We start from the raw sequence: 27,856 nt of genomic DNA, 5'->3' as shown, positions 1-27,856 counted from the left end.
AAATTTTATAAATTATAAAAATAAAAAAAGTTTCTGATAGTACTATTATGCTAACTGAGAGTGTTTAAATGTTATAAGTCAATTAATTATGGTCAGACGCAGTTCATTCAAAATGTAACCTGCTCTGTGGAGAATGGGTCGACTGTTGTTGTTGCTGTTGTCCAGCAGTAGTACAATAGTAGGGGCAGGCCTCTCCACTGCTGCTGTGCTTTGGGTACTGGCGATCATAGTGGTGGGTGCAGTGGTAGTGGTTGGTGCGATGGCAGCAGTCCTAGTGGTGGTAGGCGTGATACCGGTGGGAAATGCAGTGGGTGCCGTAGCCTGTGCAACTGCAGAATCAATAGTTTCAAGAACCATTTCAGCTCCGCCATCCTCAGACTGGGTTTCGGTGACATGATGGCGTGTGTATGTTTTTGCTGGATTATCTGACAAGAAACAAAAACATTTTGTCAGCCTTGGTGAGATAACTGTATATGAACAAGTAAAAATTGCAGTGACAACACAACAGTAGTGGAATCTTTTGGGATTTTGTTGTTTTAGGATTACATTCTCTAAAACTGTAACACAAATTTTTTTACAACATATGTCCTGCAAATCACCTGAGTTCTTGTGGCTCCTGGTGCCCTTCATTATCAGGGCACGAGCCACGAATGATCACACTTTGGCTGGCTCAGTCCAGGGCGGTGGTAACTAGTCATTTGGTGGCCCAGAGCAATTATGGTCAGAGCCCCCCCACCCAAACCAGCTGTTTTAAATCTGACATCTTAAATTAGCTTAATATTTCCACCACAAATTTTGAATGTTAATGTTCAGTACAGTGGTTCTTAACCTGGGTTCGATCGAACCCTAGGGGTTCGGTGAGTCGGTCTCAGGGGTTCGGCAAAGCCTCCACTGCGGAGGTCGGAACACACCTGATTTATCGTGTAAATTCGTGATGACGCTTATCTGAACTGGTCTCGCAAAGGCAACAGCAGAAGTCACACTGATTTGCAGGTGTGTAATTTGTTGTGAGTTCATGCATTGTGTTGGTTTTGTTCTTTGAACAAGGTGATGTTCATGCACGACTCATTTTGTGCACAAGTAAAAAACATCGATGTCTTGAATTTGAAAAAAATAATTGTATTTTTCACTAAAGAGGGTTTCGGTGAATGCGCATATGAAACTAGTGGGGTTCGGTACGTCCAACAAGGTTAAGAATCACTGGTTTAGCATCATCTAAAAAGTGTGAATTTGAGAAAATCTTTCTATTTCTTGAGCTAGGTAAGGTCCTTAAAAGATTTTTCATTATATAACACAAAGAATTTCATTACTTTTGCTGGAATTAGTAATAACATTATAAAACATTTTACATGTTTAGTATCATCTAAAAAGTGTGAATTTGAGTAATCTTTCTATATCTTGAGTTAGGTAAGGTCCTTAAAAGATTTCTTATCTAACACAGAATTTCACCACTTTTACTGGAATGAGTAATAACATTATACAACATTTTACATAGTTGACATTTTTAACCATTTTTATACTCATTCATTGTTGAAAATAACTACAATAAAATAGCAACCATTGAAGCCATAGTTTATCAACTATTATGATTGTTATACATTTCTCATTCATCCAGCCATCCATTTTTAACACCACTTACCCTGTTCAGGGTTGCAGGGGTGTTAGAGGCTATCCCAGCTGACATTGGGCGAAAGGCAGACTACACCCTGAACTGGTTGTCAGCCAGTTGTGGGGCACATACATTTCTCATTTTCTGACATTGATTTCTGGACAAGTCATTTAGAGCTGATTCATGACAAAAAATAGAAATTAGGGCTCATTTGAATTATGTTACAAATCTCTGTCAAATAGCGTCCTCTATTTTGATATGGTGGTTTAATTTTGTTTTTGCAACATTTCTACACCATGTAGTTAACTCATGATTTCAGGTTTTTGGACAGAATCATCCATTTGTCTTCACTACATCATCGTTACTGAAGGAATGTATGTACTATGTATGTATGTAAATGCATACACTGTATAATGTCCAGTAAATGAGTTACTCTATCCCGTTCATCTCCTTTACAGAGGATAAGAGAGGGAGGGAGAGAATGGGAACAGGCACTGGAATAGCTGTCCCCAGCTGGATTTTGACCGATGCTGATCCCATTCGTGGGCGGCTATAATTTGTGGTTCTGATATATATATAGCACCACAAATTATAGCCTCCATTGCCACTAAGATAAATAAACACCTCTCTCAAACCCATTCAATAGAAAAGAACATTATGATCTACATGAAGGGTGTAGTTATTGCTGGAATGTTGTAGTATATAATAAAGTTGCATAATACTGATTTATTCCATGTCTTATGCAAATGTTTTCTTCTTTATTCATTTTCATTATGTTTATTGTAACTTAGGTTAAAAGCAGTTCTCTGTTAGACATTCCATTCAGTTTTGACATATAGAAGTGTTATTTTTATCATGATAATGACTTATACAGGCTGCGATTGGCTGGCAACCAGTTCAGGGTGTCCCCCGCCTACTGCTCGAAGTCAGTTGGGATAGGCTCCAGCACGCCCGGGACCCTCGTGTGGAAAAGTGATTCAAAAAATGAATGGATGGATGGACTTATACAAGATCTAAAAACTTCCTTCAACAACGCCCCTGAGCAGATGTCGAAGCCCAGCTGCTGTGGCGGCGCTGTGGTCATCAACAGACAACTTAGGAAACATTTGGCAGTTCTCAGCGAAAATGTGAGTAAGTGCTTGACATGGACGCTGCGGCATTAAGGCACTTTACCAGCCAAGGATAGATAAAGGTATTCTTTTTAAAGAGTACCCTGCTCATTTTTGTTTTTAGAGATTATGGACATGCATCCAAAGTTTTCACTGATTTGACAGGGATGGCTGAGCACTTTGAGATGCACATACATAGCAGAACACCCGGTCTGACAGCATCATGTGCATGTGCCCTGTTCAAACGCAGCATACCTATTCACTCAACTAGACTTAAAAGAGGATTGGAAGGAGCCATGAAATGTTTTCACTGCAATGTTGAGGGTCAGCATGCATTGTTGTGAAGAGGAAAGCTGAGGCATGTCATGGACATGGCAGCGCTCCATTTTCACAGCATTCCATTTGCGCCATGTATTTTGTCAATAAAAGATTTGGATTTCTTGCTCTCTAAATGCACAATAGCAAGCCAAACCTGCAGTCTAGACCAGTGAGTTAAAATAAAAAAATGTGTGCAAAAAATGGATAGTTCGATTGATTTACCGTTGGGTTAACAACCTCATCAGCCTTCACAGAAAATGTTTATGCGAGTGCTCTGACTGACACACCATCAAATTATGCTAATAAACATCTTAATTGCATAGTTGCTGTTTGATCCTAACCCAACAATGAAATTGCTGAAAAAATTAATTTGGATCATGTTCAACACACACAGTGGATCACATACAGATGATTGCACAAGGGTAGGTGAAAAAGGGAAAAGTAAAACACAAGCACAACGTTTGCTTTAGGTCTAAGAATTTGGATTTCAATGAAATGTGCGATGCTAAGCAAACAAAGAAAATGAAACCTCCAAGATGAAAACCCTCACCTCCTCTGACCTCATCCTCGTCAGTCTTGACAGCCTTGTAGTAAGTAATGCCTCTGACCACACCTGGCTGGTGGCCAACCACCTTGGTTTTGGCTGTAGGATCAGGCTTCAGTGGTTTCACAGGTTTAGTGACCTCCTTCTTGGGCTTGATGACTTTTTCTTTGGGTTTGGGAGGGGGCTTGGATGCTGGGGGCTTTTTGACGGGTGGCTTTATGACGCTCTTGGTCTTGGTATCATCGTTATTATGCTGCAAATGAATATTTATGTGATCAGCATGTTTTAATAACAGCTATGATGCCTTGAAAAAGGTGCACAGTCCTTAAACTTTTTCAGTTTCTACCCTTGCAATCAAACTTGACTGTACTTCACTGACATTTTGTGATAGACCAAAACAAATTAACAAAAGCAGATGAAAGATAGTGAGTAGAAAAAAACCTAAAATGTTAAAACAATATAAATCTAGAAACTTTGAAAATGTGGGTGGAGTTTTCTTTCTTTTGGTATTTTCATTGACTTTGCATAAGGGGGTATATGGCCCAATCAAAGTCCAAACTTAAATTAAATTGGGCATCTGTGGCAAGACTTAAAAATTGCTGTTCACAAATGCTCTCCATCCAATCTGGCTGCCCTTGAGATTTTTTTTGCCGAGTTGAATGGCAAATATTTCATTGTCTAGCTCTACATAGTAGCTAGCTAGCATTGACCTCAGGGGTCGACATCCAAATGCACACAACAATTTTCAGATAATTTGCCTTAAATCTTAAAACCTATGTATTGTTTCTGTTTCACTTCACAATTATAATATAAATTATTTTGTGTTGGTTGATCAAATGAATATATCATATATCAAATAGATCATATATAATGTGAAAACGGTACAGGGGTAGGAAATCCATTTTAATGCAATTCATTGTATATACGTGTCATCAGTTACACTCAACTTCCCATTAATGTAAGGCCCATTTGAGTGCTTTTGAAAAGTACGTATTTCAGAAATGGAATATTTGCTATGATCTTTAGAGACAATGATATATTGAAAATAAAAAAGAAGAAACCTGTGGGAGGCCGTTTATTATGGGGAAAATCTTTGAGAACAGAAGATGGTGAGAAAAACACCACTGATGTGACTGATGAACTGGGACTTTCCCAGTAACATTTGGTTGTTGGGGTCAGAAATTGCTGTAAACAACTTGAAAACATAATTCAATCCTGCCTTGGATTAGTGGTTACGGCTATGTGGGGTAGTTTAATGTGGATACTTATTTGCGTCACTTTGGCATACCAACTGAACGATAGATTTTTTTAAAGAGGAAGTCAACCCCAACATTTTCTTTGCCATAATATGTTGTGTGCAGCCCAACTAGTCAAAACACAGTGCTCTGATTAATGTTTTGTTTGTGGAATATGAATTAAACAAGTAAAATCTAGCTGTTTTTATCCATCTCAGTGGGGCGGCCATTTTGCCAATTGCTGTCGACTGACAATGACATCACAGTTGCTCAGATCACAATCAATCCTGACTCAACATCAGAAAACTGGTGAGCCGTGATTGGTTGTGACCTGAGGAGACCTGAGCAACTGTGATGTCATTTACAGGTGACAGCAAGTGGCAAAATGGATGCCCACTGAGATAGATATAAATTGATGAGGGGGTGGGGGGGCTTGACATATTTTTGTGTGCGGGCCCCCTGGAGGTCTGAACCGGCTCTGGTGGTCACTTTTAGCACCATGATGTATATGTCAAACTCAAATACGTAGTCTGAAAGTAATTTGTTGTTGGAATCTGTCAGATTTGTCATGCCAGTTTGGGTGGGTCTGTATTTACATTATGGCCAAAAGATTCGCAGTACAACAGCTGTGGCATGCACATCCTGGCGTAGTTTATTTTAAAACTACGTTCTTCAACATGACAACAGGCTCACTTTACTCAAACGGGCTCCTCTGTCAACACATACCAAGGGATGTACTCAAACTACAGGTACAAGCATGATACACTTCCTAGCTCACAGCACGGTTGGAAGAGGCAGAAATGGAAACAGTATGCATGCTAATGCTTGAAAACATGCATGGGTTGTGGCCCTGTTTGAGTGTGCTCTCGATAGAAGACCATAACCCAGCGTTTTAGTAACAGTTCATACAATCATTGGCAAGCGTACATATAGCGGCACCACACTGAGTAACTAACCCTAACCCTCGAGAGGCAGAACACTGTCTGTGTACTGTAAGTCATTCATCAACCTGTAGCTGTAGTCCAGGTAGTACAACATGACCACTTGGACAAACTACATTGTCAATGAGGGGCCGAAAGGCAAGTAGTGATTTGGTAATAACAGGTCACGGATCTATGGGATTGGGTTAGGGCTGGGTCCAGTGATCGATCCTACAGTGTGCAGTGACTTGAGTTGAACCGAACTGAACTGAATTTTACACCATTAGATTCCACGTGACTTTCTGTCCAACAGTCTAATGGACTGTTTGATCTTTATGACTGCTCTATTTCATTGTTAGGGATAGGTAGGGATTAATTTTGATTCGGAAAGGGGGAGGTTTGCGGAAGCACCTCATCCACACAGTCACTCACAAGTCAAAGAGCGTAGACAGACACAGTAGTTGAATAAGTGGCTGCTTTATTCTCTCTTCCATCCAAATTACATCAAGATGACTTACTGTCTTACTCTGCGTATTGCTTCTCTTTTAATAAAATGTCAACAGACTTCGATGTAGGGGGAGCATTCACGGTGACGGACGGCAAAAAGACCCCTTCGGCTGCCCAACAACATGCCTGACCTAAGTTAATGTAGCAAAGGATCGCTTTAGCTGCCTAAACAAATGTCTTTCTACAAAACTTTGTATTAATGAGAGTGGCTTGACTGGTTTCCTGGCCAGTGTACTTCTCTGCTCTTGCGTTAAAGGTGCTCAACTGACTTAGATCTACGCTATTACATTCAAATAGGCCTACACTAACGGAACTAGGCTAAATGTGACAAGTATCCTTTTCATGTTCAATTAGGACATTAGTCAGCTCAGTAAATTTTTGACTAAGGTTAGTAAGTGTAGTAGTAAGTGGTTTTGAAATTATTATTGTTGTTTTCAATGACTGTAGTTTTAATTCGTTGTGCATCTAGGGCAGGGGTCGGCAACCCATGGCTCCGGAGCCACATGTGGCTCTTTCATCCTTCTGTTGTGGCTCCCTGTGACTTTGGAAAATAATGAGTATTTTATAAAAAATTAAATTTTATTTTAGTTTGTTCATTTTAAAATATAATTCTGAATTCGAAGATTATGGTAAACTTGTAACATTAAAATTAAACATTTTTAATATTTTTACCGCCCAAAATATGCGTCACATCCGCCGATGTGCGAAATTCGAATTCCTGGCGTCCCTCACGTCTGGCAGCCGGCCTTTTTCCAGCACACTACCAGCGTGATAACTATATATTAAGTGAAGTAGTCCGTTTTTTTAATTCAGGAGGAGAACTGGCTGCACACTCCAGTACACGCGACGGGACAGAAGCAGACTGCGCATTTTTTTGGTTTGCATTGTTCGTTCCGTGCTGGTGGATAATATTTGGATAAGTTTGGATTTTTATCTCATAAATAAGAGGACAGGTGACTGCAGGCTGTTTGCATTTTTTGTTCAGTGGGTTGGGTAAGTTTGGATTTTTATTTCTTAAATACGAGGACTCAAACAGACACCGGGTATTTTATTTGAAATTAAGCATCAACCAAGTGTAAAATGCTTTTTATTACATGCAGAAATAAAATTCTGTGTTCTCTGCAGCAGTTCGTTGATTTCATTTTCATAAATGCAATAGTTTTTTGTACATAGCATAATATATACGTACATGCATAATATATATAATGATGTCAAAATGGGTTGTGGCTCCGGGTGCTTTCTTTTCATTGGGGGGCGGTCCCAAATGGCTCTTTGAATAAAAAAGGTTGCCGACCCCTGATCGAGGGTAAAATTTGTTTAATCAGCAGCTGATCCTTCATTAGTTGTGCATACACGTGGTCTTAGGATGTTCTAGATTTCTTTCAAAAGTTCCAAGACATTGAGTCATTGGGTACACACAGTTTTTGTACAAATTTGTACGTACGTGTGTTAGTAAATGAGGGCCAATGATTCTTGTTTCTTCACAATTTATTCACTGCTTTTTACTTAAGATTGTTCCTGCTTCTGTTTTGAATATACTATGTTTTGCATTTCATTTTATGAATCCATGACAGTGATAGGTCTCGCAAACAATGACTTCTCAGGCTTGTAAAATGCTTGTTTGTGATTGTTGTGTTAAAACAAATACAGCATTGAAAGAAGAATAGAATTACCAGCATGGTTTCCTTAGACAAGTGTGAATGTTTAATCATGCGTTAAACTTTTTAATTAAACCATTTGTCTTATAAGTGATATAATTAAATGCTTGTCTAAATTGTGCGATTGAATCTGTATTATAGTCCCGAAATTGTAATGCCTTAAGCGAGTCAGTAACTGTAAAAATATAACAAAACTTAACGAGTAACTCGTTATATTAATTTGTTACTGTCTAAATATACGATATTACTGTAACACATTACTTTTGTAACTTTTTAACTTACCATTACCCCCAAAACTGATTATAAAAGCATCAGGATTACTTTAGAATTTGCTTCTACAATATACCTGAAAATGATGGTGAAACGAGAGTAATCTTATGTAGACCTCAGAGTTAAAATGTAACCACTTTTTGTCTTTTTCTAACCTGCACCTTGGTCTCAGAGGAGTCTTTCTGAAGCAGCTGTAGACTGAGACCAGAAATCTCTTTCTTGATGCTCATCATTATGTTGGAGTAGTTCTCATATCTCTTAAACTGGTTGGTAAGGCTCGTCATGCTGTCACGAACAAATTCATTCTCTCGTGTTAGGTTTGTCTTGATTGTCTGGAAAAGGTAACATCGTCATTATAGTAGCAGTGGTGAATTAGAATATAAAACTCTTCAGTGTTCCAGCTCTCTTGAAAATCACGATATAAAGAAATTGTCTACCTCTTCAAGGGTGTTCATCTGAGACACCACCTTGTTGATGTATGAGTGGACTTTCATCAGATCCATGCTGTAAAGGGTTCCCTCAAGAAGGTCCACCATAGATTGGAGCTGGTTGTTAATCCCATAAAAGCAGTGTCAGTTATTCATTTTTTCTTAACATCTTCATGTAATCTATTTATCTGATTGTGACATATACATTGGTTTAAATGCACTAAAATACATGACATGATATTGGTTCGGATAACAACTCTTGACTTTGCAGTTAAATAAGATGCTGTTTGTTTCAGAACCTATTTAGCTTTATCGAGAGGATCTTTAGTTAGTTTAGGTCAGAGGAATTGTCTTGGTCTGCACTCATACTAAAATTAAACATCAAGCCAGCTTTTGCCATTTTGCGCCATTTTGCACCACTTGGCACCAACTGACTGGATTGTCACAGTGTATACTTTGAATCTATGTCAAAAATTGGGATCTTGCTAGATGTTTGCAAAAGGAAGCAATCCCTTGTCATCCCACTGTTGGCAAACCTCTTGAACAAGTACAACGTTAAGTACATTGGGATTTTCATAATGTTTGTGTGATATGAACTCTGTCAACTCAAAGTTTTCATTAAGTATTTTGAGCTCTGCATTCTTGTGTCACTTTAAAAACTGAAACTTCAACTTAATTGACTCACCTTTAACAACTCAGGGGCCTGTTTCTTAAGCTTCTCCATCTTCCACTCATTCTCACAAGGGTTGAGAGAGGATGGTGGTGCGGTGCAGGAACATTTGCAGTCAGATCCGGAGCTGACTGTTTCCACCGTGTAGTAATCCTCCACGCGAACACTGCCACTCCGCAGCCGCATGCAGGCATCCCTGCTCAGAGGTCGCATGATGCACTTACAGCGGCAATCCGAGCCCTCCGATACCATACGAACAGGCTCTGTCTCTCCAAATATCTGAAAGTGGAAATAATCAGCAATTTACTGAAGCTGTAATGCCGTAATACTTTATTGGTGAAAATGAATGACAGTAGGTAGGTCAATACATTGAGACGTAAATTGTGAATACTTGTGTTTGAGATAAACATAAATTTGGATGGACTTCCCTATAAACATAAGAAGCCTTATTTCCTCATGAAATGATTTCTTCCTCTATTCTGACAAGGACGGGTAAGCGGTCAGGACGGGCAGTGAGCAAGGCGAGTCGAGTCGAGTTGGGTCAGTACACGGGCAATGTCGGCAACAGGAATCATTCAGACAGAGCACAGGGGTGGCGTCACGGGCAGGGTAAGAGGATGAACTAACAGTGACTGGCTGGATTCACGGGGTTTAAGTAGGGCTGACCTAACGAGCAGTGGCAGGTGATTGGCTTGATTGGGGGCGTGGCTGAGAGGCAGATGACGCAGGCACGTGACAGACACAATTATTTTGAAGCATCAAGCAACAAAATACACATATCTTATCGTAACGCATACCAAAGAATATCATTCCCTCTCTGAGCAGTGAGTTATCCCATTAAGCTATTGTACCAGCTGAACTACATATATATAATATTACCCTGCCAGGGCTCTCAGAATTTTCCAATTTGTGGTTTAATTACTTAGATTTTATCCAAACCCAAATTACAAGTTTTCCTCTTCTATGTAAGCCATACGATTGACTACCCTGTCTACAAATAGTTTCTGTGGCCTTTGAATCATTGAAGACACAAGAGTCCTGGCAGCTTCACTTTGACAATGCGCATGCTCACCAGGGCGAGATGAACATCACTCACAACCTCCCAACTCACTTCACGGGGCTCCGTGTGATTTTTTTTTTTCCAAGCTCAAGGGAATCATCAAGAGGACCCGTTATGTAAAGACTTGGACGACTTCAAGACGGCAGTGGCGACAGAGCTGTACAGGATACCTCTTGGGATCCTTCTTGGAGTGAGTGAATAAAGGCGTGGCAGAAATGTTTGATGGGCTTAAAAGTTTTACTTTGGAGTTTAGATTTGACATCTATTCATTAGTATTTGGTATAGATTTTGTATTTCTGTTGTCAACTAAAATTAGGACGAAATATCTTCCTCAGCAAGACTTTATCGCGTGAGGGAGATGAGATGGTCACTTGGTCACATGGTGATAACGATAACTAAATCTGTGATACTTAATTGTTAATGAATAAAAATGAGACTACATGTGCTTTACAAAATAAAAACTATGCAAAATTGTCTTAACCAAAATAAGATGACAAGTTTCACGAAATGTTGCAGAAACTCTTGACGTCGTTTGATTTTCCTCAATCCTGATCGTGGTAGTACTTGGATCAGAAGAAAACACTCTTGGGTAGGCACGTGCGGATGGCGGGGGGCATCTATATTATTTAAATAGATGGGTGTACTTACAAAATAAGGTACCAATTGGATTTGGTCGACATCTGCTGAAAGGCAAACAACACCCTGACCTGGTCGCCAGCCAGTTACAGGGCACATGTAGAGACGAACAATCAGTCACACACACGCTCGCACCCACGCACGCACGCACACACACACACACACACACACGCACGCACGCACGCACGCACGCACGCACGCACGCACGCACGCACGCACGCACGCACGCACACACATACACACCATCATTGAGTGGGAATCAATCTCATGGTGCCTGCACACAAGTCAGGCAAGTGTAACCCTACACCATCTGCGACACCCTCTAAAAAGAGTAAAAAAATAAATGTTTTTTCTAAAACTAGACTAAAATAGCTTTCATTGACTAAAACTAGACAAGACTAGAATAAATGCAGAGCTGGAAAATCCAGGTTGAGAAAGTAAAACTCAGCCACAGTTTGGCTTTAGTCACAGGTGCTTCTGCTCAACCAGCAGGTGAATGAGCTTGTTTAACTGACTGAAACTTGATTAGACTAAAAAGAGTATGATCATGACTAAAACTAATAGAAACTAAAATGACAGCTTGTGAAGCCTGTGACAAAGACGAGACTATAACAGGCCGCCAAAACAACACTGATTGGAATTGAGTCAGTTAGTCAAATCTGGTGTTGAAGGGTTTGACGTTCTGGCTTTTGGTATTAACTAAATGACAATTTCAAGTGAATTTGAGAATGCACAACATCAACATAAGAAAATAGGGGTTGAAGGCAATAATTATTTTGTTTCTAAAGCATAGAATACGACCACTACATAAAAATGTCGTAAAGGAACCTTTTCTGCTTTTGTTTTACCCTTCGTCCCTGCATTTGCGATGGAACGGCAGGCCTAGAAGAGAAAGCGATGGAGGGGGCCAGTGATTGCTGCGGTTGGGGGCTCATTAGTGAAGGAATGCAGGCTGAGTGATGGGGGAAGGTGTGTCGCGGGGGTGACTTGCCTTCCATCCATTACTGCATGAATACTGAGGAGGAGGGGTATGTCTGAAGCAGAGCAGGCCTCCTGTGTGCAGAACCAGACCAAACCTGACCCATGTCAAGTGAAAACACAGCAGGTTGACAAATGCTAGAACCACATGAAAACAAAGTGGATTAGCAGATTAAACTTCTTTAGCGAAGAGGAGCAGTGTTGCAGTTCCCCAAATCCCTTGGTGGCTTAGCCTCGCCTGATTTCCTGGACTATTATTTGTCCTGTAATGATCATAACCCTTTCTATTGGATAATAACACAGCAGACAAAGTGTGCCGCTCACGGGTGGACATGGAACTTGAATCAACTCTCAACTTCTTTTGACTACTTCCAGCTTTATTTCCCACCCAGTGGTAACTGGTTTTAAAATCTTAGGCCTTCTCACGTTCTCTGACCTTTCTATCATTATAAACGAATAAAATAATTTCTACCCTCATATACTGATTAAACGTTTCTGACTGAACTCAAAGGACCATTATATCCAAGAGACTTAAATGTCTTCTTCCGAGCTCTTTAAGAAATTTTACTTCCATTGTCCCACCCCATGACCTTTTATTTCTCAGTCAAGGCACTTTATTCGGAATAAAAATCCCTAATTCCATAGTTTACCCATGAAAATTTGAAGGGACTCTTCACTTGGCTTTGATACTGAACATGATTGCTTACCGTTTTTTTCCGTGTATAATACGCAAAATTTAACTAATTTATTGTCCTAAAATCTGGGGTGCGCATTATACATGGGTACAATTTTTTTTAAAATTTTTATTTTTTTATTTAATTTTTATTTTTATTTTATTTTTTTTAAAGAAAATCATGGTACTGGTACGAGTATTGATTTATGTATTGTTCTCTTCTTGTCATGTTGTGAAAGAATGTGGGTTGAATAAATACCGAAAGAACAATAGTGTGTTTGTACTGTGCTCTGGTCATTTCGTCAAAGAAGGGATAATAGTCCTCTTCTCTTCTTGACTGACAATGAATGTGATAGTTTAATACAATCAGCAAATAACAAAATGCGTATTACAGGTAATATTTTATTTCACAACACTTTGCCTTGTTCCTTTCGTCTCTGCTGTTCACTTCAAACACGCTCCATACGAACGCAATGCTCTCGTATCAGACGCTTGCTCGATCACCTGCTCGTTTGCTGTCACAATGTACCCTACACAAATCCGAAACATTTGTTGCGGCTCCGAGTCACGACGAGGGGCAAGTTTTGGTTTCCAAGGGTGTTTTTATTCCTCTTCAACGTCTCTCCCATACAGAGCCGCCTTTTTCACATGTCCGTACGTCACTTTCCTCTCTTTTCATCTGATCGCGGTGGTGCCTTTATGGGCAGTCGGAGAAATCAACGCCAACAAAAAAAATACATCCAGCCTAGTTAGGACCATACCAAAGACTATAAAAATGGCACCATTGCCTCCCTGCGTGTGTGACGATCATTGGGACTTAAAAAAAAAAAAAAAAAAATTGGGTGCGTATTATACATGGGTACAGGCTTTTTTCCAGCATCAACATGCCATTGTTAGGGTGCGTATTATACATGGGGGCGTATTATACACGGAAAAAAACGGTAATTCCAATATTTTCAATTTTATCATTGCTACTGGGCGGCTGTCCCACCAAGCCGTTAGCACGTCCGCCTCACAGTTGCGAGGGTGCGGGTTTGATTCCACCTCAGGCCCTCCCTGTGTGGAGTTTGCATGTTCTCCCCGTGCCTGCATGGGTTTTCTCTGAGCACTCCGGTTTCCTCCCACATCCCAAAAACATGTTTGGTCGAACAGAACAATGATACGGACTTCCCCAAAACACTGAGTTAACTTGCAGTTCAGTTTAGAAATATTACATCTTGGATCTTCAGTACTTCAACATTCAACACAGAGCCCAAAGCAAAAGCATAGAAATTTTCATCTCAGTATTAAAATCAGATGAATTCTGAGCCAGAATTCTCTGCCCCTACTTCTATCTATCTGAATTGTGTGCTTGTAAACCTACCTACCTTTGAGCATCTAATGCCAAGCTAGGCTAGCAGCATGATTTCCGGGAAGGTAATTAAGAGACAAGTAATGAATGTTGCATGGTTTGAGTCTTTAAAGTAGGCCTCTCTTGCGATCAAGTACAAGGCCAAAAGAACAGGGCTCAACCCGGGAAAAAAAGTGTGTAAGACACAGAGTGCTCTATTAGCTCATTTATGACTAACAATTTCTGACAGTCATGAAGTGAACCTCCAATTGTATTCAGAATTGCTATACAATAGCTGGTGCATTTAAAAGCTTTCACTGGCTTTAGAATTTCACTTGTGTGCTTCATTGTGTGTCAAACCAGGGTCATATAAACAAGCATGTCCCGTCTTTAGTACTTTGCCAGCAAGTAATTGGCTGCACAATTGTATGTTAAAAGGCGAGTATGCAGTGGCGTTGTCCTGTGACAAACCTCAAATGCGCAAATGTATGTTGCAGGTTTGTCCAAGAAGTGCGTTATGATCATCATATAATAAAATTCTACTCAGCGCTTTGCATATGCGGTGAACTTTGAAGAACAGAACTTTTAAACCCACTTTGATGGCCACTCAAAACTTCCCAGAGAGACATTCCACCCCAAATATTGTTTCTGACTTCAAATTAACGGTGCTCATTGGGTCTCTGTGAAGATTGACCCTAAAAAAAATTTAATAAGGGATGACGAGTGAAACCTTTGTTCTTAGATTAACCGTAAAACATGGAGCTAAAACAAGTCATCGGCACTGGGATGTTAATTAGCTAAGAACAAAGTATATCAAGTCCTCACTGCTTTTGAGAGTACATATCAACATTCCTGCTGAGTCTCTTTATTTGTCCAAATACTCTGAAGTCTTTACTCACATTGTCATGTCAAACAATACAGACACAATTGAAGGCATTAAAATGACTTTATATTATCAGATGAACTCAGCTATTAATGTATTTCCTAGAATAATTTAACAACACACAAATTTCAGAGGAGTAGCACTTAAAAATACTTTTTAAATGGTTGAATTGAGATGTTAATGCTAATCACAACTGAATATCAGCACCTAAGTATTTTCACAGATGAATGACAACAATTTGTTTGACCTGTGGTTAGGACATCATTCAAGACATTCTGAGTTTGAATTGCCTTCCTGTCTTCTTGGTTTTCTCAGGTCCGCCATCGTCCTGCCACATTCTAAAAACACGGTTTACTGGCGACCAGTCCCAGTTGAACTCTGACTTCCATAATGTCTTGTACCATTCAATTCATATTTTTGGAAAAAATGGAAAAACAAGGTTACAATCAAATTTAATGTTATATATGTTATATGTATATGCAAGTCTTCTTCTGTGATTTGATGTAAACAAACAAATGCGCGTGTTGATCCTAGCCCTTTTTTCCTTCAGTTACTTCAATGCCAACAACACAACAAGTTGCCAAGATGCCCAAACATTTTAAAACGCTACAGTGCCCAAAGATCCTTACAAATAGAAAATGCTGTCAACATAGATATCAGTACATAGAGTCTTTACTGCCGTGTTGAACAGGGAGTACTGCGACGGTCTCTTTGTTAAAGTCCCAATTATAAAATGAGTGTGGCTTTTAGCTGAATGTCTGATATTTGTAATAACCCGATTTGCGTCGGTATCGCAAAAGAATTCAATGAGTTATAATGAACAAAGCCAAACACAAACACTCTTGACACTAGCTCCAAAGATGAAACATGCAATAGTGTTGTCACGATACCAAATTTTCAGTTTGATACTATTCCTGCGTAAAGGACTTCAAAACCGTTACTGAAACAGTACCTCGACAAAAATTAAAAAAAATCAGGCAAAGTTGGAAAAATAAGTGACAAAACAACTTTCTATTTTTTCATCCATAATTCAAAATATTAGGATATACTTCATCAAATAATAACATTTTAAGCATAAACACTTGTTCACACTGGCACACATAAACATTGTTAAACACTATTGAGCAAAAAAATAATGCCTGACCTATTTGACGTCGACTGTAATGCAGCATTACAATCAATGTGATAATTTGATTACTTGATTGTATTAATCTCATACGTGTTATGCTTGTGTTGGCTTTCCCAAGAAGATGTGCAAAATGACAACAGAGGTCAAAATCAACAGTCAGGTCTATGAGTAGTGTCAGCACATAACTATTTAGTTTAATGTTGACCCGATGTTTCCCATTCACATACTCATCTACATTTGCAAGCTGAGCCAAGTGGCTCTGTTCCAAGATCCACAGAGATGTTGCTTGGAAGACCTTTCATGGGATTTTACATTGGCTGTAGAAGAAACAAAGGTATGTTTTGCTTACCCCTATGTTTTTTTTTGTCAAAGATGCATGCATTTGCAGAGGGAGAAACTATCTAAACCCAAGATAATACAAACATTGGAAATGCCAGACATCCTTTTACGTAAATGCATGCATGTGGGAACATGCAATTGATGTATGAGTCAGTAAACTTCTACTTGGTATTAAATATCTGTTTGTTTGTTTGTTTGTTTGTTTGTTTGTTTGTTTGTTTGTTTGTTTGTTTGTTTTTATGCAGACTCGTGCCAATTGATCAATTAATGCAAGTGAAGGAAAGCTTAACATAACATACTATATGGGGGGAAATGAAATCTATGTCACAAGACTATTTTTTTCTCTTTTACGTTGGTTATCTGACAATGGTCAGCTGACAGGTGGCTAACTAACCTGACCAGGTTGAAATTGAACCTAGAATTTGCCAGATTCTGAGATAGCATCACAGGGAGAACAGAGGCAAAAGACTGCCAGCCGCGACTGATATGTTGCAATGAACACCAGGGAGTCACTGCTCAGATCCCTTATGGTTGAAACTCATGTCACTACTTATGTAAGTATCTGTTTAGGGACAAATTGCAACTGCTGTGTAAATTTGCACCTCTGTAAGTTCTGCCTAAAAGCAACAGGTGACTAAATCGTATTGTTATGCCCAAGACGTGCGAATGTAGCACCGCCATTGTCTCCTGCAAAAAGATAAATTAAACATTGTTTATCAGACATTTTGTCCAATACTTCACATTGCTTACTGCTTGCTCAAATCCTTAATATCTACAGTCAAACCATGCCAAAATGCTCATTCATAGAAATGTTGGCACTGATCTAAAACAACAAAGAATAGACCCTTCATTTCATTTAATGACGCCAAGTATCTGCCCCAGTGCCAAGCATTGGACACAGGAGACTGAGCAACTGTCTCCTTTTTGTTGCCACTCACCCCCGACCTTGTACTGATTGTCTTTTGGTTTGTTTATGACCAAAACATGAAGCATGTGCCCGCACTGTTTCCCACGCCACTTGATGGTGCCCTCAACGCCCCCAGTTTCTTCTGAAAGGACTTTGTTTTTTATTTTTAACACTGGCACCAATTTTGGCTTCCAAACATTTGACTCTTTCGAGACACACATTTTGTAGGCAATACAGCATATTGTAAATTATATAACTATGACTGCTCGCCATATGGATACCTTCATAAATCAATTTTCTATACACTTGTCCTCATTGGGACTCACGTGACCTGGACTCACAGGACTTTGGATAGGAGGCTGAGTACACCCTGGACCAGTTGTCACAGAATCACAGATTATAGACGAAACAGCCCTTCACACTCACATTCACACCACAAGATAATTTAGCGTATGCATTTAACCTAACAATAAATTTTTGGGACTGTGGGAAGAAGATGGAGTACCTGTAGAAAACATACACAAGCATGGGGAGAACCTGAACATTACGGCCTGACCCAAGTATTCAAAACCAGACCCTCTCGACAGTGAAGCAGAAGTGAACACACAGGTCACAGTGCCGTCATAGGAATACATTTTATTGCTTATTGAACATACACTATATACACACAACTACTGAAACTCCCCATTCGTCCATTATACAGTAGTGTTCAGAATAATAGTAGTGTAATGTGACTAAAACGATTATTCCAGGTTTTGAGTTTATTTCTTATTGTTATATGGGAAACCAAGTACCAGTAGATTCAGTAGATTCTCACAATCCAACACGCATTGATAACATCTACAATCATAAGGCTGTGAAATTGGGCTATTAGTATAAAAAAGTAGAAAAGGGAGTGCTCACAATAATAGTAGTATCTGCTGTTGACGCTACAAGCTCAAAAGTATTATCTTCAAAATCCTCTTTATAGCAACCCTGTGACTCATTAACCTTGTATTTAGTTGTATAACCACAGTTTTTCAATACTTATTCACATCTGTGAGATATGAAGCAAACCAACTTGTGGCGCCTTTCAGCTATTCCACTCCAATATTCTTTAACATCATTCCACAATTCATTCACATTTCTTGGTTTTGCTTCAGAACCCCTCTTCTCTGTCAACTGTGGCTTGAATTCAGAGTTTGGTGGTTGTCACACACACACACACACACACACACACACACACACACACACACACACACACACACACGCACACGCACGCATGCGCGCACACACACACACACACACACACACACACACACACACACACACACACACACACACACACACACACACACACACACACACACAATCTAATTATCTGCTGAGTACTGAGTCACCCTACAGTAGTTGAGTAAAACTCTTCTACATGATTGTATAATACACTCAGCCGGTGGCCAAGCTATGTATACCAGAAGGAGCCACCAGGAAATATATTAGGATGCACAAACTGCTTAATTCTTCACATTCTATTCAATTATTTATTATGTTGTTAAAAAGTACAACAATACAGAGTGCTATTTTTCTTGTTAAAACACACTGAACTAAAAATAAAAGCAGCCACTGGAATGCCATTCAACTTCTGGAAATGCACTGCAGATGAATTTGTTGTCTTATTTTGGGGAGGGTGGAACAGATTATATTTTCATTCATTTCAACAGGGAAAGATGGCTTTGAGGTTTGAGCATGGTAATGGAACAAATTAAGCTTGTCTTTCAAGGGGAGTCGCAGCCCTGCCATTTAAATGGCATAACATGCTGTCAAGCATCATTGCATTTGACTTGTGAGCCCAAGTCTCCCATTCATTCACAAGAGTAATATTTAGGTCCAGGCTGTCGGTAGGAGATACAGTCTGTTTTACAGTAAGTTCTTATGTTTCCAAAAGGTGTTGGATGTAGTTAAAATCCAGCACGAATGCAAAATTCAATGTCTTTGCACTGGATTGTTCCTTTTCAGGGTTGTACTTGTAAGGAAAATCAGAAATATATGTCATTGGCCGAAGCTTTGGATTCAAAATGTCCCATTAAAACTGGGAGGGAAAATGATTCTGCCCAACAAGCACACTGAAGTGAATGACTATGGTACTACAGTTGAATCCAGCTTCCATTGTAACTCAAAGTACTCCCCTAATTGGGGCTGATCCTTCCCCATGCTGCAACCTATGACTTGCTATATGGCAGCTTTACTCTTAAATGACCTCCATTCCATCCCCCTTTGATTTAATCCAGAGCAGACAGTTGTTAGACAGACGTGCACCATACTTGGACATAGTTGAGTGATTCTGTTCTATTATGTACATTGTATTTTGTAAACTTGCTTCTCTAATGGTATGGAGTACAGTGTACACAACTACAGCTACATGTCAGATGTGTGGTCCAGTACATTGTATTATTTATAGAGTAATACTGCAACATCTTTGGGTCAGCTGTCCAAGACTGGCAACCATATGATCTATACTGCAGCTGCACGTGGACTGCTGATTTACACCATTTGATCGTTTTCGTTTTGACCTGAAATACTGCAATACTGTACAATGTAGAGCGATCTACATTACATTACAAAATACATGCTAGCAAAGGGAAAGAAGAAAATGTAAACCAAAAGTCTCTTTAAATTCTGTGTTCATGCTGACATGTTTGAAATTGAGTTTTCACATTATATAACTAGTCACGTTTTCGTTTCTTTTTGTGTTTTAGGAGTGAATGACTCAAACATGAATGTATTACTTTCCTATACAGGAGTTGCCAGGGTATCTGCAACCAGTAGCATTTTTGTTTGTTTTATCTTTTTTTTTTTTTTTAAACATTACTCCAATTTGTAATCACAAAAACACCACATGTACAAGTAGTGTACAGTTTGTGAAGTACAGATTGGTGCTTGCGCAAAATGTAGTGGTTAAACATTGGACGTGTGCGGGATTCGGAAAGCGATTCTATTACATTTATAAATGCGCGATTGCCTTAATCTACAAAGGGTATAGTCTCCCATTGTGTGTGACCTGGGTTTGGATGGACCTGGAGATTAAATGGTTACTGGAGCTCAGCAGCTGTCTAAACAATTGGTCAGCCAGATATTATTGCTTTCCCAGCAAGTGTCGTGCTTCGGATGCCTTTATACAAGTGGCGTCAGTTCTCCACGATTCGACCTATTGCTAGATAGTATGTTCCAAGATCTCTATCAGATAATTTCTTCAAATACTAATACTAACCAGTGAAACGTCTACAGAAACGCGCTGAATGTTTGACGCCACCCCTGGTGTGATAAAACGTGTAATTTGACGCAGGTAAAAAAAAAAATCAAAACAGAACGCGTGACAATCAAAACGAGACTTAGCGCATATTAGATAAATAAATAACAGATCACTGCGATGTGTGAAATTGCATGTCAGTGATTTGCATTTTATGTCCACTTACCTTGCTCTGTGAAGCCGCATCCTTACATAGGATCAGCAAACATGCAAAAAAGTTCGTGTATCTCCACATCATCTCTGCCTTGAGTCAAGCCGTTAACGCTCATAAGCAATACAAACCGCTGGTTACTCTATTCAGCCTTTAAGTGGCCATAAAGTGAAGGGCCCCTAATTCAGCTCCATTTCACTCAGCAGGATAGTACAGTGAGTGACCATGTGTATGGATAGAGGCTGGCATCCGTTGTCCTCCTCTTGGGAGGGGCTTACACTAAATTTGTGTCTACAGTCTGAACAAAGTCAAAGATACATCCCTCTAGCTTATTAATAATAGAGTAGATACTACTGTTAATAGTATAGACAACAAAAATAACAATCATCATCATCATCATAATCATCATCATCATCATCATCATCATCATCATCGTTAATTTAGAAAATCACATAATTCTCGGTTGCCCGTACTACAGTTACTGAACTTCATGCATGAAAAAGAGCATTAATGTGTCACGTCATTTACATAAAATAGAAACGTGAAAGGATAATTTTAATGGTATATGACACTAGTGCCATCTTGTGGTACCTTGTTACTTGGCAACTCCGAATCTGTATCAAAGGGCAGACTCGTATGGCAAGCCATTTGAGTATTTATTCTATATCCTTGATATCGGACATTAGTGTTCTTCACTAGTACGGTCTTTGTCAGCACTAGTTGGACATTGAGCCACACTTGTTATACACGTTGTCATACAAGTTGCACAGAAACCCTTTGTGTATACAGGACTGTCTCAGAAAATTAGAATATTGTGATAAAGTTCTTTATTTTCTGTAATGCAATTAAAAAAACAAAAATGTCATACATTCTGGATTCATTACAAATCAACTGAAATATTGCAAGCCTTTTATTATTTTAATATTGCTGATTATGGCATACAGCTTAAGAAAACTCAAATATCCTATCTCAAAATATTAGAATATCATGAAAAAGTATACTAGTAGGGTATTCAACTAATCACTTGAATCGTCTAATTAACTCGAAACACTTGCAAGGGCTTCCTGAGCCTTGAAAAACACTCAGCTTGGTTCAGTAAACTAAATCACAAACATGGGGAAGACTGCTGATCTGACTGCTGTCCAGAGGACCATCATCGACACCCTCCATCAGGAGTGTAAGACACATAAAGAAATTTCTCAAAGAGCAAGCTGTTCACAGAGTGCAGTTTCAAAGCACATCCACAAAAAGTCTGTTGGAAGGGGGAAATGTGGCAGGAAACGCTGCACAACCAAAAGAGATGACCGCAGCCTTAACAGCATTGTGAAGAAGAGTCGCTTCCAGAATTTGGGGGAGCTTCAAAGACAGTCGACTGAAGCTGGAGTCCAGGTATCAAAAGTCACTGTTCACAGATGTGTCCGGGAAATGGGCTACAATAGCCGTATTCCCATGGTCAAGCCACTTCTGAAGCGTCTGACTTGGGCTATGGAAAAGAAGCAATAGACAGTTGCAGAGTGGTCCAAAGTCCTCTTTTCAGATGAAAGCAAGTTTTGTATTTCATTTGGAAGTCAAAGCGCCAGAGTCTGGAGAAAGGCTGGAGAGGAGCAAAATCCAAGTTGCTTGAAATCCAGTGTGAAGTTCCCACAGTTAGCGATGGTTTGGGGAGCCATGTCAGCTGCTGGTGTTGGCCCACTGTGTTTCATCAAGTCCAGAGTAAATGCAGCTGTGTACCAACAGATTTTAGGACACTACATACTTCCGTCTGCTGAAAAGCTCTATGGAGATGATGATTTCATTTTCCAGCATGATCTGGCACCTGCCCACAGTGCCAAAACCACCAGTAAATGGTGTACTGACCATGGCATTACATTGGCCTGCCAATTCCCCTGACCTGAACCCCATTTGTGGGATATTGTGAAGAAGAAGCTGAAAGACACCAGACCCAACAATGCAAATGAGCTAAAGGCCGCTATTGAAGCATCCTGGGCATCCATAACACCTCAGCAATGCCACAGGCCGATTGCCTCCATGCCACGCCGCATTGATGCAGTAATCCGTGCAAAAATATTCCCAACCAAGTACTGAGTGCATTAATGGACATTTTCAAATGTTTGATTTTGTTTTGCTGTTATAAATCTTTTTTTTTTTACTTGGTCTGAGGAAATATTCTAATATTTTGAGATAGGATATTTGAGTTTTCTTAAGCTGTATGCCATAATCAGCAATATTAAAATAATAAAAGGCTTGCAATATTTCAGTTGATTTGTAATGAATCCAGAATGTATGACATTTTTGTTTTTTTAATTGCATTACAAATAAAGAACTTTATCACAATATTCTAATTTTCTGAGACAGTCCTGTAGGTCATACCTGTCAAGATCGAGATTCTATTTACAGCACATGAGCAGTTCCATCCTGTACCTTTTGACAGCACAACTCCAGCAGCATGACGCTGTTAATGTACGCTTGTTTGTGATCAGCTCCATCAAAGAACGTCGGGAGAAAGAGAAGCACGTTTATTATCAGTTATATTGTTTTTAGACTTTTCTCCTATCTTAGGGAATCCCCTAGCTTATTTGTTGTTTTATTCTTAGTGTAGTTTTTGTGCATGAATTTTTTTTACAATCATTTTTTCAAACTATATTCTAGATATTTATTGTCTGACATAAATTCATGAAACCACATATTTTTCTCCAACATAACCAACTCAATCACATACTGCTGTCAAAAATCAACCAATAAACAACTTCAACAAATACTGTGGAAAAATCACAACATATTATCCGTATTAATTGGCTTTATAGTAAAAAGTAAGAGAGCATCGATGTGTATTTGTTTATTTTCAGTTGCTTTTCATGGGCATCGATCTTTTTTAGACGAGCCGAGGTGGTGATGCATTTTCTCTACATATTGCAGCATATGAATCAAATGACGTTCTCTTCTCAATAGACAACTGAAAATTCACATCCTTGTCATGAAGGGTGTATTTATTGCATGATTGTTGCATTATATAGCATTCTTTTTATTTATTATTCCATATAATGTGGAAAATACTGTTTTGATCTATGATTTCTGTGTAAATTCCCATTAACTGAGGGAAAATAGCTTGATTCTGCATTAATACGAAGCAAAGGGCAGAAAAGAAATCAGTGAAAGCTCGTAATCAGGCTTTACAGGGTTAAATTTTTGATGAGTATGTATCTCTTATCAGAGAGCCAATTGGAGGTGTATGCTTATGGTAAGTTCCTGCCTCCTAATTAGCATGTAGTGCAACTTGTGTCACTAGTAAGAAATTTGGAAGTCACTACTTCTACTTGTGAACATTTGCGCATCACTTGTTAACTAGTTACATCAAAAGACCCCTTTAACTAGTTTACTAGTGAGCATGTTGGCATTCACTAGTTCTACTAGTGAACATCCTGTACCTCACTAGTAGAACTAGTTAAGTCAAAATGCTGCACTAGCGCACTAGTGGATATTTGGGGCATGACTAGTAAACAAGTAAAAATGTTTAGACATACTAGTGTGATATCAAGGCTTCAAGGGGCTGTCACTTGTTAACTAGTCAGTGTTTTATCCTTTACAAGTTCACTAGTGGCTATTACAGTTCTCACTAGTTGACTAGTGCAAGAAATCCCAGGTCACTAGTTAACATGTGACAACAGTCGACATTCGACAAGTGAACATGTTAAAGCTTTTGTATGTTACATGTTTACTTGTAAGACTTTAAACATCATAGCTTGGTTCAGTGGGTCACAAGAGCATCAAAAAGCCGACCAGCTAGGATTTTGGCACTACTAGTGTGTTTCTACCTGTCACTAGGTAGTCTTATGTCAGCACTAGTTGGACACATGTTGCACTAGTTGCTGAAAACGAGTGACTGGTTCGAGTTTCTGTGCAACTTGTATGACAACGTGTATAACTAGTGTGGCTCATGTCCAACTAGTGCTGACAAAGACTATACTAGTGAAGAACACTAATGTTCGATATCAAGGATATGGAATAAATGCTCAAATGGCTTGCCATAGACTCGAGATATAAGGCAGACATTCACATGCTGTCCACCCAAAGCTCCATCATATTCAATTTGTGGACAAATTTACAAAACATATTACATCCTGAAAAAGGTGCAATTTCTCACCAAACATGCACTCGGGAGACTTGTTCAAAAGGAAAACAATATTACAATGAGTTTAATTTAATTTGTATAATAAACAATAAGAATTGTTGTCTCCAGAGGGAAATTAAATTTCCACTTACCTGCCAATTGTTTGCGACATGCGTGAAATTACAAAAAAACAACTCGCATACATAAAGGAAATCAGGGAGCTAGACATTAAAGACTGAGGCACTGAGTCTGAAGATGGATGCTATTTGCCTTGCTCAATGGCACCTGATCCATGTTCAGGAAACAGACTAGCATTTATCCAGCGAAAATTCTCAATTACCGGGATTTAAAACTATGATTAGGCCCATCCATGCTGGCCGTCAAGGCTTGTGTCCTGTAAGTGGTACAGATGCAGGATGAAGGGGTTCATTAAAACTTAAATAAATAACAAAATGAGAGAGCAAACAGAGATGTCAGTGTAAAGACTGTGTGTAACTCAAGAGACTCACACGACACACCTTTGTGTTGACACATCACCATGTACTTTCCTCATCTCCTTTAAGAGACGAGTAGTATGCATTTCTCCAGTATCTCAAGGGCTTTTTGAGTTTTGTCACGTTCTAGAAGGTGTCACGTTCTGGAAGGTTTGGTGTTCTTTTTGTGCCTTTTTGTTATCATGATTCTTAAAAAGAAAGCTGAGACAACATGTGAAAAACGTGTCAGACCCTTTTTTTTAATTTTTATTTATTTATTTTTTGTCTTGATCGACATTTATTTTATGTGACAGGGCCCGCAGAACCTATTGTGAAGGCCTCCAGGCAGATTTCTTTGACCCTGGCAACAAATAGTGGCTGAAATGTGATTGGTTAAATATGAAAATACACGTCTGGAAGCAGCACAACCAGGGGGCTAGCAATGAAAGGAAGCGGACAGGCCATGTGGAATTACTTAATACGTACTCATGGACGGAATATAATTAACATCAGTCTGTGATTCAGATATTTTTAGGCCAGCAGAGAAGGCCTTGCAGGCTCTGACGGTCCACCACTCTCTCTCTCTCGTGTAACGTCAGAGCTCCAACTTGGTGTCGTGGAGCCACGCCAGCATCTCTGGTCCCAGGTCGAAGAGGCCGGCCTCTGAGGGTGGTCTATATAGGGGGCAGGAGTTGATGATGTGGTCGGCTGTCTGCTCGGGGGCTCCACACTCGCATGCCGCACTGTCCGCCAGTCCCCACTGCCGCATAGACGTGTTGAAGCGCCCAACACCAGTTCTTAAGCGGTTCAGTGTGGTCCACTGCTGGCGAGGTAGTTCGTCTCCTCCTATGGCGCCGTCTCCTGGTTCCCAGACAGGTCCACCACAACACCACTGTTCGTGGGCTGCATCGTAGTATGTACATCTATGGACATCTGCTGGACAATTAGAGAATAACACCACGCACGTTCTCTGCAAACAAATCTGCGGGTACTTGCGAATATATTATAATGCCTCTGATTGTCAATGTTTTGTTGAAATGTGACAACATACAGAGAAACAAAGACACACATTTGAAAACCCTGATTTGGACATTTCTGATCTGGAATATGTTACGACGCAGTTGAGTAGCTGAATTCCAGCAATGAAATTAGGTAGGTAGGTAGATAGATAGATGAACGTCTCCGGTCGTTTCCTCGTGTGTCAGTTTTGTCATGGTTTCCGTTCGCGTCTCTGTGCACTCGCCCCGCATCTCCTGTGTCGACCCGTAATCAGTGTTATCCCCGTCACCTGCCTCTCGTTACCTGCCTCTCGTTACCTGCCTCTCGTTACCTGCCTCTCGTTACCTGTCTCTCGTTACCTGCCTCTCGTTACCTCCCTCTCGTTACCTGCCTCTCGTTACCTGCCTCTCGTTACCTGCCTTGTATCTAAGTGCGGTCTGCATGTCACGCCCCTGTCGGATCGTTCTGTTAGTTTGTCGGTTCCTCCTGTTGCTCTGCCTCTGTCAATTCTGTTTCTGTTAGCCAGCCTTGTCGGTCAGTCAGTCCCGTTGTTGTTCTGTTAGCCCGTCCTATTAGTTTGCCTCCCTGTTTCCTGTTTGTTCCTGCCTGTTTGGTCCCCTCATCCTCTCCTCCACCACCCTTTTCCCTCAATAAACCCTGGTCCAAGCTGCATTTGGTCACCCTGCTCCATTCCTGCACATGACAGGAAGTGAAGAGGGTAAAGATGAAAGTTATAAAGAAAAAAGTAAAAAATATATAAAACACAAATAAGCTAAGTTAGTTTTAAGTTAACGTTGTGTAAGTTGGATAAAATAATTGAAAAATTGAAAAAAAATAAAATAATAATAAGCGAAGTTAGCTTGAAGTTCACATACTGTAAATTACAGTAAATTACGGAACGTAATCTGTATGTGCCTCAAAGGTACAGTGACAATAAAAAAACTTTTTTTTTTATTGGGTATTTCGTTATAAATGATTTCTTTTTACATCTCTCTGATGTAATGCATTTGTTTTATTGCTATTTGTAATTATCTGCAGTATTTATTAAAGAGTTATCGTTGGGTTTTTGGCTGTGGAAAGAATTAAACGAATTATGTATATAGTGTACTCTTATGGAAATATTTGATCCAACATACGACTATTTCAACATATGAAGTAGGTCCCGGAATGAATTAAATTCGTATGTAGAGGTATGACTACTTACGAACTCGAAATCATATCGTCGAGCTCCCGACGGGTACGGCCGGTGTTGAGCCAAAAGTAGGTACCCCGTGAACATCCCCTGCAGGAGCGCGCACGCATTGAGTGAAAGATGGAAGCCGTTACCGTGCGTCAGACAGTACCAGATTGTTTTCAATAAAAACATGAAGAACACACTTTTGTATTTGCCAATTTCTATATTTAGAAGCAAATTTCTTTTTCTTTTATTTTGTTTTTAAATTCTCACTCGCGTTCTGCTCGAGGTGCGTTTAATGATCACTCGGATAACTCCCCAATTCCACCAAAAGGTAATGGCGAGTACGTGAGCACATTGCAAGGAGTACGTGGAAGCAAACAATAATTCATTAGCCCGACTTTTCCAGTGTCTTCTCGAGGGTAATTTTGGCAAGTGTAGAAAATTAGGTTTCTCCCTCCC

At 39.7% G+C, this 27,856-nt stretch overlaps 1 protein-coding gene across 2 annotated transcripts in view; it reads right to left on the bottom strand.

Moving 5' to 3' along the window:
* The window catches only part of olfml2a (olfactomedin-like 2A), a 32,242-nt gene extending 11,349 nt beyond the window's left edge, over positions 1-20,893 (bottom strand). Inside the window, exons 1-6 of one of the 2 annotated variants that reach the window (XM_037259471.1) lie at positions 20,656-20,893; positions 9,284-9,547; positions 8,608-8,715; positions 8,326-8,502; positions 3,587-3,833; positions 120-425 (exon numbers count right to left, since the gene is read on the bottom strand). In XM_037259471.1, the coding sequence (XP_037115366.1) occupies positions 120-425; positions 3,587-3,833; positions 8,326-8,502; positions 8,608-8,715; positions 9,284-9,547; positions 20,656-20,727 (1,174 nt within the window). In that variant the 5' untranslated portion in view covers positions 20,728-20,893. The remainder of the gene's footprint in view (positions 1-119; positions 426-3,586; positions 3,834-8,325; positions 8,503-8,607; positions 8,716-9,283; positions 9,548-20,655) is intronic. The other variant, XM_037259472.1, reaches the window with a different exon arrangement.
* Positions 20,894-27,856: the final 6,963 nt, after the last annotated feature.

This window comes from Syngnathus acus, chromosome 9, assembly GCF_901709675.1.
Source record: "Syngnathus acus chromosome 9, fSynAcu1.2, whole genome shotgun sequence".
In the NCBI taxonomy this organism is placed as follows: domain Eukaryota; kingdom Metazoa; phylum Chordata; class Actinopteri; order Syngnathiformes; family Syngnathidae; genus Syngnathus; species Syngnathus acus.
This window is presented reverse-complemented; position numbering and strand designations above follow the sequence as displayed.